Source organism: Maylandia zebra, linkage group LG20 (assembly GCF_041146795.1).
Source record: "Maylandia zebra isolate NMK-2024a linkage group LG20, Mzebra_GT3a, whole genome shotgun sequence".
NCBI classification, from domain to species: Eukaryota; Metazoa; Chordata; class Actinopteri; order Cichliformes; family Cichlidae; genus Maylandia; species Maylandia zebra.
The window spans coordinates 8,276,585-8,288,844 of record NC_135186.1 but is presented as its reverse complement, the minus strand read 5'-3'; the positions used below and the strand labels follow the sequence as shown (position 1 = coordinate 8,288,844).

General features: G+C 39.0%; 1 protein-coding gene across 2 annotated transcripts in view; it reads left to right on the top strand.

The window, feature by feature from the left end:
• prkar2aa (protein kinase, cAMP-dependent, regulatory, type II, alpha A) overlaps positions 1-12,200 on the top strand; it is a 45,999-nt gene extending 33,799 nt beyond the window's left edge. For both annotated transcript variants that reach the window (XM_076878122.1, XM_004554010.5), the window contains exons 4-11: positions 2,376-2,512; positions 3,097-3,203; positions 7,693-7,834; positions 8,292-8,393; positions 8,623-8,697; positions 8,801-8,866; positions 9,190-9,328; positions 10,832-12,200. In XM_076878122.1, the coding sequence (XP_076734237.1) occupies positions 2,376-2,512; positions 3,097-3,203; positions 7,693-7,834; positions 8,292-8,393; positions 8,623-8,697; positions 8,801-8,866; positions 9,190-9,328; positions 10,832-10,956 (893 nt within the window). In that variant the 3' untranslated portion in view covers positions 10,957-12,200. The remainder of the gene's footprint in view (positions 1-2,375; positions 2,513-3,096; positions 3,204-7,692; positions 7,835-8,291; positions 8,394-8,622; positions 8,698-8,800; positions 8,867-9,189; positions 9,329-10,831) is intronic.
• The last annotated feature ends 60 nt before the right edge of the window (positions 12,201-12,260 follow it).

The window sequence follows — 12,260 nt, the reverse complement described above, 5'->3', positions numbered from 1 at the left end:
GTTCAACAATGTCTACAGCCATCTGTAAAACATGGTGGAGGCCCTGTCATGCTTTTCAAGCTGCACGTCAGTCAGTGGTGTTGAGGATCTTGTCAAAATTGATGAAATTATGAACCCAGAAAACTACGATCAGATTTTGCAATATATCTAAAAGGCAGCCAAAATCCAAAGAAATGAGTTATCTGTGTGTTTCATTAAAAATAAAGGGGTGGTCTGCCTTTAAATGAATAAGAGAAGAAAAGGGAGTAGAATACTGTCCAGAAAAGGTGTAATGATGTCATCCAACAGTTACACAAAAGCATTTACTCTTTGCTTTTCTAAATGGTGAGGTAGGTGTAGCATCCAAAACTTAATATGTGACTAATTTCACAAGGAGATTGTTATTTAGATACAAAGATGTTTGCCTAAAACCTTCTTGGCATTGTCTTGTAATTAGGATTCCTTAATAATTAGATTATTTTGTGATATTAAACCACTGGTCTGTGGTTCATTTAGTAACAGGCGTGATTTCACTTTCAGACCGTCTAGTGCAGTGTTCGACAACACTTCCAAATAAGTTAATTAAACAAAGATGGGGCATCGTTTGTTGTGGCTTGGCACTATAAATCAAAATATCCTCTCTGTACAGTGATATTATGAGAGTCCTGTTTTGTATTGTAGCAGTTAATATGAGGATCTGCTCAGAGTTTCTGTCCGCTCTAATGCAAGAACAAATAGTTGGGGGGGAGAGGGCCGCTCTCCAAGGACGTGCTAAGTAAAGGAATTTCTGATGACGTAGTTTAAATTGTTAAACAAAAAATTCAGCCTTGGAGCTTTTAAACTGTGCTTTAAATCAAAAAATGCACTTATCATCATTATTTTCTTTTTTAATAATACAGCGTTTGGTCCAAACACTTGTATTTTGGGGCAGAAAAAGTAAGGAATAACCTATTTGGATGATCAATATGTCCATTACCTTTGTGGGTCTTGGGTGTGATGCCTCATTGTTTAAGATTGTGTTCTCACTCCTAATTAACTACCATATTCTGAATTAAAGAGCACTGAAACTCACACTTTTGCATTTTTATTTCTTCAAACTGAAACAAATGAGTTAGCACATTGACTCTCTAGAGATCACACTGCTTCAAACATCATTGTTATGACTGCTGGAAGAGAAGACTCTACTCTTGCGCGCACACACACACACACACACGGAGGCATCAATGTGTTTTGTGAGAAGTGGTGTCTCTCTCTACAGAGAGGGAGGAAACAGATAAATAGTGACTATCTAAAATTACCTTGTCAGTGTTTGTCATGCACTGTAGCAAAACATGTCGCTGCACATGTGTCATTTCCTCAATCCAGTGTCCTGCGGTCCTCTCTTTCCCTACGCTTGTGTGTAGAAACATTTGTTTGTTTTTCCTTGTCCAGAAGAATGTGATAAAATTGAATTATCTTACAAACATAATTATCTTACATACACACTTTTTGTTGAGTGGACTCTGGGCTGTTAAGAGTGGTTCATTTTGAAGTTAATTTAGTAAATTAGCTTACCGGTACCAGTTTACAATGTAAGGGACAGAGTAGTGTATTTTTGACAAGGTTTGTCATTTTTAAGGCAAGTTTTTGGTATGTTTATAACTTGAGGTTACTCTATTCCGTAACCCCTGTTCTCTGATAACACTATGGCTGAGAGAGCGTTCCCCATACAGGTAAAAGGTGCAGCAGTGAGAGTTTGCAGCCATCTTTAAACCACGGTGAAGGCTTAATAGTGGTTTTGGGCTGCATTTCAGCCAGAGGTGTTGGGTCTTGTCAAAATGGACAAGAAGTTATGAAGAGTCACGAAAAATGCCATCAGATTTTGATGCAGCATACAATACTATTTGGAAAGTGTCTAGTAACAGATTAATCTTTCAGCATGACAATGATCCCAAACAGACTTCCAAGGGAATAAAAGCATCCCTGGATACAAAATCCCATAGTGCAATGCCATCAGTCACAGTGGCTTTGGGACCTGAACATTATTGAAGCAGTGTCGGATTATCTTGACAGAAAACAGAACAAAAGTTAGCCAACATCTAAAGAAGAGCTTTGAATGTCCTTCAAGAAGCCTGGAGAACTATCCTTGAAGACTACTTAAAAAAAAAAAAAAAAAATACAAGAAAGATTGCATAAGAGAGTTCAGGCTGTATTGAAGAATATTTCCATGTATGTTTGCTTGTTTCAGTAAATCACTGCATGTATTTCCCATTTTCCTAACAAAATATAAATGAATGGGGATGGGGTCCAAACTTTTGCACCATACTGTAATTAATTTTTTAGTTGAAGTGGCTTAATGCTTACTCAGAAAGAGTAGTAGAAAACTGTATTTTTTACCTGGATTTCTTTGTCTGTAGTGTGTGCGGAACCATTAAACCCAGACGAGGATGACGAGGACACTGAACCCAGAGTGGTTCACCCAAAAACAGACGAACAGCGCTGCAGACTGCAAGAGGCCTGCCGAGACATCCTACTCTTCAAAACACTAGATCAAGTAAATCAGTCACACAAACAAACAAAACAAAACAGGAAGAGATGTGTACACAGATGGTTAGCAATGGATAAAACTATTAAAAAAAAAAAGGGGGGGGAAGAAAGGTTGAACAAAGAATGATTCCTGAAGGGATTCCTTCCTCATTAAACCTGTCAGTGAGGCCATGAAACAATATTTATTATTAACTTGGGTACAGTGCAGTAGAGTTACATGCAAATAATGCTATATTACTACTTGTGGTGTTTGTGTGTGCAATGAATTACTGACTCGTTTGGGTCACATAAACAGCACAGGTAAATTATGTTTCTTAAAGTCAATTGCTGTTGGGGTAAATCTGACATTGTGAAAAAAAATATTGTATTGTGGACTCGAAAATGGTCCTCTTCCTTTCCCTTGTGTATTTTCTAATACCATTTCCCTGATGGGATAATTAAATTTCTTCTTGTCTCCCTTCAGGAGCAACACACACACAGAAGCTAACTGAAATTATTGATGCACGAGCGCATGCGCACACAAAATATATTTTCCCTGTTACTCATCTTCCTCATTTGTGGCTGACATCCTTTTTCTGTTCCCGTATGAAGGAGCAGTTCTCACAGGTGCTGGACGCTATGTTTGAGTCGATTGTTAAGCCTCAGGAGCACGTCATAGACCAGGGACATGATGGAGACAACTTCTATGTCATAGAGAGGTAAGAAGCAGATGCCCGTGTCAGATCATTAAAACTGGGACTGTTTGTTTATTCAAATACAGCCTGTTTATTTAGGCTAGGCTGGATGGCAAAAAGGCCAGTGATGGTGTTTTACAGCATAACTGTTGCAAAAGACGGTGATGACCAGAGTTCCTGTTTTGTATATTTGAGTTATTATATTATACTGAAAGACCAGACAATATACATTTGTATTATTTAAACCAATGCAGTGCCATATTCCTGCATCATAATGTAGCATCAGTCTGTATGGAAAAGAGTCAGACAATTATGAGCCTCATAAAGTATAAAACAATAAATCCTTCCATTACATCCTAAACAACTGCAAACTAGATCTGACATAGTGATATCACTTAGAAAGTATATTATGGTAATTAAGAAATGAGTAGAAGGTAGTTTAAAAAAGCACGGCTGTTCTTTTAGAAATCAGTAAATAAGTTGTGACTGCTGGTCATAACAGTTGGGCTTGGGTTTGTGCATTGTTCAGGTTTGACAGGCGTGTGTATCTGTGTTTATGGTATTAGTGGAGCTGTGTATTTCACCTGCTGTATTGTTAATGTAAACACATGGTGCGTTCACAGGTCTTTACATGCCAGGTTAAAGTTGACTTGCATTAAATATACCCTCTGCGTTATATGTAATATGGAAAAATGAACACATTGTGATTTGGAAAATTATAATTACTCATTCGTCTGCAGGAAGTTGTGCTGATTGCTGCATTAACTTTCTCAGGCCTTGGTGAAATACAAACATTTTAAGTTCATTTCAAGAGTTTTGTACTTTAAAATATGTTAGATGCAACTTGAAAGGTTTCCATGGTGATCTCGAAGAGTACAGTGCTCTTGTAGGATATAGCATCTTTGTCGCTTACATTACTCTAACCAAAGTGATTACTTAAGAATGACTTAGGGATTACTTGCACTGAAAAAAGCCTGACCTCAAGATGTCAGTTTTTAACCTCTACCACTGAAGAGAGAACAGACTTCCCACTGTGTTTCTGGTGGCCTGCCAACGTTTGTCCCACCCTGGCCTCAGTTCATTCTTGGCATGGCTCATATCAGTGCAGTACAGCAGTGTAGTTCCACTCGTGTGCTATCGTTTCATCTGCACACACACTTTTAAACACAGCGTGCTCCCTGTACATGAGACATGCAGTGACCTTTATGAGCAGCATGCCTGCCTGATCATATACTATCCTGTGGTTTTTTTCCTAGCCTGTGCAAAGTGTAGGTGGCAGCTAATGTCACGAGCAGGGTGGGGTGTGAACATGGACACACAGAGAGACGAAGGGATAAACAGAAAAGAAAAGCAGTGAGGATAATAGGATAAAGCAACATTGCTTGTTTCCCATTTAATCTTTTTCGTATGTCACTGAGGCATATTTGTATTATAGACATCTCCTGCTTTCCTTATGGTGTCATATTATTAATCAGCTTAAACAGATTGGTCTGTTTCTGCTGTCAGCTGATTCTGAATGGCATAACTAAATGGGTTTGTGTAGCTGACGTGTGTGCCACTATATGGTAAATGTCCACTTAACAAAATCATAGACAGTCAGTTCTAAAGCCTCTAAGACAGGAAGTGGCTAGAAATCCTTCAGAGCTCCTCAAGGATGAGGAGTAAATATATAATGGGAGGAGTGACGTGAAAGATGTGAAAAAGGATCATTGTTGCTTTCAGCTGTGATTACTTAAAGTGTTATTACTGTAATCATTAAATTAAAAGTTTCAGTTTTGAAATCATTAAGTTGCGTAATCTTTCTCTCCTGCCTGGGTTTTTCTCATGAAAGCTGTAATGTCTTATATATTTTCAAATCACTGTGAAGCTCAGTGCCCAAAATAATTTTTTAATTCTGTTTACTGATATTGAGCATTTGCACCGTGTATCTAGTTTAAACATCACTGAAGGCTGTGCCCAAGGGTGGGCTTAGAAAAATTATGTACACATCCCCTAAGTGCAGGAAGAAACATCCGTTTGTCCTTGAGCAGCAGTTCCACAAATATACTCGTCGTTTTCTCATTTGCTGCAGTTTATCAAGAAAGTACATTTAACACTAGAAACACTTTGAGTTCAAAAGCACTGAACTACGCTAGTGTGATGTTATTCCTAGTGGTTGAATGAAGAAACAGAGGTGGTGAAAGAATCATGGCTCTTTGTTTATATTGACCCAGACATATTTATCCAAGCATGAAATTTATCAGTGGCCACCAGGTTTCACACCTGTTTGGTTGTTGAATAATGTGTGAACAACACATACAGATGGGTCTAGAGGGGGGAAGAAAAGAGAGGCTATAAAACTGTCGAAGTAACTTGCAACAGCTTTAATCCGCTTTGGCATGGATTCTACAAATCTATGAAACTCTACCAGAAGGATTTAACACATGTAATGCAAATACAGCTTTCGGATCTCATATCATATCTACTATCATTTAAATTTAATTCATTTTAAATTTTAATTTATCAATGGATTTGAATCACATCATAAAGCCATTCATTAACTTCTCTTGCCCTATGAATGGCAGAATGGTCTCACCATAGGATGAAGGTGACCACATCGAACAAGTTTGCATTGATTTGCAATGAACAGATCCACCAGATCCTTCACTGCTTAACTTTCTCACTCATCTGTAGCTACATCTTAACTTCAGGCAGCTGGCGAAACAGGTTATCATTGTTCCCTCTGTCATGATAATCCAGTCGACGTAAGCTAATACTCAGTCGCCACCGATAGGGTTTTATCCCTTCTACGCAGCCAATGGGAAGACTGGCTAGCCTACAAAATTAGGGGTTAATCCTGCCAAGCAACAACGCTGCAAATTACCTACTCCAGGTTTAATCCTCGTGCAGACAGAGAGGGAGAGTGGGCTTCTCAACTGAAGCATTAGTCTCAATGAGTCAAGTAGGCACTATAACCTTTTTTTATTAGACAGTGGGATAATATAACAAATCCAACTGTTTTCCTGTCATGTTTTCCTGCTATTAAATCTTTTACATAGTGGATTGCAAAACAGGATGCTTTGTAAAATGAAAGAATTTGACTGGAATGATTTGCAAAACATTTGAAGTACATTTAATTGGTAGAAGAACAACGACAAAACAGAAAATGGTAAAAGTGAGGAATTTTCTTGAGTTTGAAAAATATATGATCATTTTAAATTTGATGCCAGTACCACATTTTAGAAAAGTTAAGACTTTTGTTAATCACATTTTCTTTCAAACATGGTTAATGGTACTGTTGGAGTTATAATAGTGAAATGTGTTGTCATTCTCACTAAATATTTTTGAGCGGTTCGGCAATCCTCCGTGGTATTTTGCATTTCATATTGTACCAGATGCTTTTAATAAGCGACAGCTCTGGACTGCAGTCAGATCAGTTTATCACCCCAACACTCTTACTGTGGAGCTATAATGTTGTAAGAAAGTAGTTTGCTATAGTCAGGCTGATATAGATACAGCAGCATGTACTACTTCAAAATTTGCATTGCTTGTTCAGAGTCGGTGGTCCACAAACATGTGAGCTAATGCCTAAAGCCCATAGAAATTGCCTATGCTTATTTTGAATGGTGCAGTCCTGATGGCACCTCTGTACCTAAATGAGCTTGTGCCCAGAGGATGTGTCAATTACACTTTTATTCATTGCTGACAGTGTTTTTCACACGTGTTCCTGAGCTTGTATGAACCCACTGATTTTTCCATTATAAAATCTTTTATGTTTTAAATGTAGTGCCTCCTCAGGGCCTTATGATTCTGCCTGTTCCCTATTAGTTTTCAGCCTTGTCCCTTGGAAACAAAGATTTTCCTTGTTATATTACACTGAGAGATGTATTACAAATTATTGAGCTTCTTCTTACACAGTATTTCTCAGGGAAATAGACACTTCTCCATCTTTACTTCCTCTCTGAGATGCTCTTCAAATTAAGTGAGTTCAGGTATTTTTTGCAGTGATACGTTTTCCCTGGTTATACCTGTGCGCGCCCATCAATCCATTTTAGATAGCTTCACAGAACATTGCAGCATCTTTATGTGCTTACATTACTGAAATATAGCATTGAAATGATTTGCAAATCAATGCATTCTGTTGTTTTGTTTTGTTTTTCTTTTTAAGAATAAACACAAGTCACCAAGTGTACCACACTATCACGGTCCTATCCACAGGATAGAGATGCTCTGTAAATAGATAACCATGTACACCATTTTGTAGTTAATAAACATTACTCATTTTGGGTGATCAGTGATGACTGTCATCAAAAAACCTCTTATAGCAACTAAAATGGTACATTTTTTTCAAAGCTTGTGGAGAGGTTGAACACAGTCAGAGGAAGAAGCCATAAAATGTTTATGCAGATCTTGAATCACTTTCTTTGAAACTGCAGCTCTGTCCAAGTGCCCCACTTTTCTCACTTTGAGACTCTGCTGCTGACTTCTTGTTATTTCTAACCTTCTGTCAATCGCTCTCTCGCCTTCTCTCCAGGGGTGTGTATGACATAGTGGTTTCAGGAAAATGCGTGGGTCAGTATAACAATAAGGGCAGCTTTGGAGAGCTGGCACTCATGTACAACACGCCACGTGCCGCCACCATTGTAGCCACCCAGGACGGAGCGCTATGGGGACTGGTAAGAACTTATAATCCACTTTAAATCCTTTTCTAAAGCCACCACCTACATGAAACTCCATTATTAAGCATTTTCTAACTCCATTTTGTTCTTTGTTTTTCAGTAACATTTCAGTTATGACCTCTTTGAACTTACATCAACTGTTGTACATCTGTTGTAATAGTATAGCAGCCTGTACGGGTCTGTAAAGCTCAGGTTTAAACTGTTTTCATTGAAAATTGTCTCAAGAGTATTGCACTGTGAAGGCTGGGAGCTGTTTCTGTGACTGAACACAGTTTAATAGGCTGTGATGCTGAAGCACGTTAAGAATGGACTCCTGTAATCTATGAATGGAGCCAGTGGCTTTGTAATGTCTTTTGCCGCTGCAGCTCCACCTGCTGGCCAAGCAGAGGAAGAACAATGTGACTTTTTCTCTATATGAGGTATTTGTTTATTAGAGACATTTTTCCTCTCCTAGGACCGTGCTACATTTCGTAGACTCATTGTAAAGAACAATGCCAAGAAGAGGAGGATGTACGAGTGTTTCATTGAGTCAGTGCCCCTACTCAAATCACTGGAGGTGAGTTATACTTGGATTGGTTTGAAATAAGCCTCATCTTACTCAGTTTAGGCCCCCCCACCCCCACACCCTCATATTAAAGAGTCTAAAGTTCAGCAGAAAGTATAAGAATGTGATTGATGAATCTGAGATGAGCTGGATTGACTTTGGGGGTATTTGCAACATTTTTGACGCATTTCTTCTACAATATTGCCATTTTCCCTTAAATGTTTGTCTTCTCTCTTTCCAGGCAACAGAGAGGATGAAGCTAGTTGATGTATTAGGAGCAAAGCAGTTCACAGATGCCGAACGTATCATCACACAGGTGAGAGATGCATTTATCAGATGTAGTTTCACGCTGCAGCGTTGAAGGTCTTTACATTCATATAGAGCATATATATATGTAAGTGTCTTTTCTTTCTCCTCAGGGAGACAAAGCTGATTGTTTCTACATTGTAGAGTCTGGGGAGGTCAAGATCATGATGAAGAGTAAAGTAAGAAGCTCAACTTCTTTGAATGAATGTATTTTCAATGTGCATTTCTATAAGCAGAAAACTTAGGATCATACTTACTGGTTTAACAGTATGCAGTTAGACAAAAGCCTGATTATATTCTTTCACCAGGTAATTTCTGTACAGCACAATAGCAACCCACACTCTCCATTGAAATCCATCACAACACAAAAGCGTGTCCTCTATTTGCCTAGCAACTATGGGATTCATGATTGTCTGCTCAGTCTGCTGAGTGCCTCTTGCTTCGGGGTTGAGGCTCCTAACCTTTAATCCTGTTCCCTTTTCTCCTCCCCCCTCTCCTGCAGACGAAGGCAGACCACGCAGACAATGCGGAGGTGGAGATAACACGCTGTACCAGGGGTCAGTACTTCGGGGAGCTGGCCTTGGTCACTAACAAGCCCCGGGCCGCCTCAGCCTACGCAGTGGGAGATGTCAAGTGTTTGGGTAAGACAAAATATACTTGGACATCAATGCCAATCCTGCTATCTCAAGGATAGTGATAAGGAACTTAGATGTGTGTAACCCTTGTATATAGTTGGGCATCATATAAAATCTGTGAATGAATAGTATTTAAACCACTCAAACTTTCAACAGGTCTGTGGTATTCATTTTCTACTAATTGAACTGTTACAAGCATTTTGGCCTGAGATATCAAGTGGCATTTGAATTTTGATTAATTCACGGCCGGCTGTTCATCGCCTTTTTTTTTTTTTTTCTCTTTGATTGAAGGTCATTGTGTCATTATTTTGCTTTTAAAGTGGGTACACTAATTCAGGCTCTTCAGAGTGTGTATGAGCAGCTCTTCAGTTTTGAAAATGAACAGGATTATTATTATTTTTATTTTTTTTAATAACTGGTTGTGTTTTTGTAGCATCCCTGTGGTTTTTATTTAGTTTTCCAGTCATCTCTGTTATTTGTTTTAATGGTGTATTAGCTCCACTCTGTATTCCCCTGTTTACTCCTCTTTAGTGTTAACCATAAATACACTGTTAGTATACACTCTTATCCATCTTGTATTTCAGTGTATTTTCTGTTCCCTGACGGTACCCCAGCTTGTCTTGAACAAATGCTTGATCTTTTAAGAAGAGGAAGTGTCATTAATCTGTACTGCAGCGGCATATTCTGTCTGCTGTACTCCTGTCACTCTCCCACCGTTGTTAAAGATGAGCAGGACTTCAAAGGCCCCCTGGTGCCTGTAGTGCTGTTATGAACATGTATATCTGTCACAGTGCATCTGTGACAGATAAGATAAGCAGTCTGCTAAATGTATTAATGATGCATCAGAAACATTTCACTGATGACTGAAGTTGTTGTTTCATTCGGGATGAATGCTTATGCTCGCATTTGTCCTGATGGAGGTGAATTTGTCTGGTACTTTGGAGACCTCGGGGTTCAAGTGGGGTTCTTGTGAGATGTGTTTCCAGCTTGGCAGCTTCAGATGATTCTAATCGCAACTCTACTCGTTGCACTTGCGCCTCAGAAATACGTCTACCCTGATATTCTAATGTAGATGTTTGGGAAAGCCAATCCTTTATTTATTCTTTTCAGGAAATTTACATCACAAAGGCAGACAGCTTCAGCACAGACATAATGCCTCACATCCCAAACAGAAAAACTTTATCTATTCCTCATGGCTCCAACTTCCTGTTGAGCTGCACACCAAAGTATCTGTGGTTAAAGACTACTTCTGCTTCTGGGTGGTTATCGGTATTGGTTATGTCCTCCTCCTACCTCTCTTAAAGTCCACAACCATCCCCTTGTATTTGCGATGTTAAGATGGAGATGATTACATTCCCTCCAATCTACAAAGTCCTGTGTTTACATATATATGTAACTTTATGTGGGGAAACATTTCAACAGTACCCCTTGTAGACTGTTTAAATGTGTTGTGACAACTGAATTTAATCCTCAGATGTATTTCACATCCATCTCTGTTTCTCTGTTTAGTAATAGACATCCAGGCATTTGAGCGCCTCCTGGGCTCCTGTAAGGAGATCATGAAGAGGAACATCGCCCACTATGAGGAGCAGCTGGTGGCTCTGTTTGGCTCCAGCATGGACCTGAGAGACTGAGCCTCCCATACCACCCTCCGTGCCTTCTACTACAAACACACATACAGACAGACAGACACACAGACATATGTCCTTTCCCACATCATGCAGTGGCTATAGAGACTCATAAGCTTTACACAGATGGTGCAAATGCATGAAAGTGTACTTGGCTCACCTCCAGGTATATAAATCAGAGTATGAACACACACTCCATCACACACACACATTCACTGATCTCTGTAGGCACTGAGAGACGCTCACTTAAGTCTGCTCACCCTCGTGCACAACCAGCTCAACAGACCCCTTGTTAAGCTGACTTTGGTTAGATATACACATACAGAGCTAGCTGAAGGCCACATACCTTGTTACTTGAGCCAGCTTCAACCTCTCAGTATGAATGCCTTTGCTGCAGTGACCTAAAACAGGTAAAAGCAGTGTAAGGACGTATAGTACACAAGCACTCCATACACACGTCCAAAAAGACACAGAGCTTCACATGTGCAGGCTTTGCATTCACGTGAGCACTTAAACAACTCCAAGTTGTTCCAAGCCTCAGCCAAGGACACATCAACCCATGGAGACAGACACACACACACACACACACACACACACACACACACACACACACACACACACACACACACGCGGGTACAACATATAGGCAACCACAGTTGCAAAAACGGATACACTGTGGTAAAATGGAGATGAAAAACTTCCCTGAAAAGGAAAACTTCAAATTCAAAAAGGCAAAAAAAAAAGAGAGTTTAAAAAAAGATACATTTTAGAAACATTTTATGAAGATTCAAAACAGAAGCTTTGATAAAATATTTAAATTAACAAAAAAAGAGTGTTTCCTCTTTGGGGGGGCTGGGGTGCAGAACTTTGTGAGCGCGCTCCGTTTCTTCCTCTACTGTTGTTGATCGAGTTGAGTTAGTGCTGGTGATTATTGCAGTACCACAGAAGAAGCAGTGAAAACAACCCTATGTTTTCTGGGCCATTGTTATTCGTCATTGACTCCACACATCATTGTATTGAATTAATTAATAATGTATTGTTATATTCTTTTTTTGCTTTTTGTTTTGTTTTACTTTGACCAGTTCTGATAAAATTCACCATCATCTCTGACACAATGTAAAGAGAAAAAAAAGGAAGAAAAAAAAAAATCTAATATAACATTAGTGCTTATTTCGCCTTGATTATCCTTGAATAAGTTGTCCTGGATTTAAAAATGGAAAAAAAATAAATAAAAAATTTTGTTAAAAAATCTTGCCTCTGTTAAATTTCTAATGCAACTTGATATTTTTTTCAGTGCCATATTAATAACA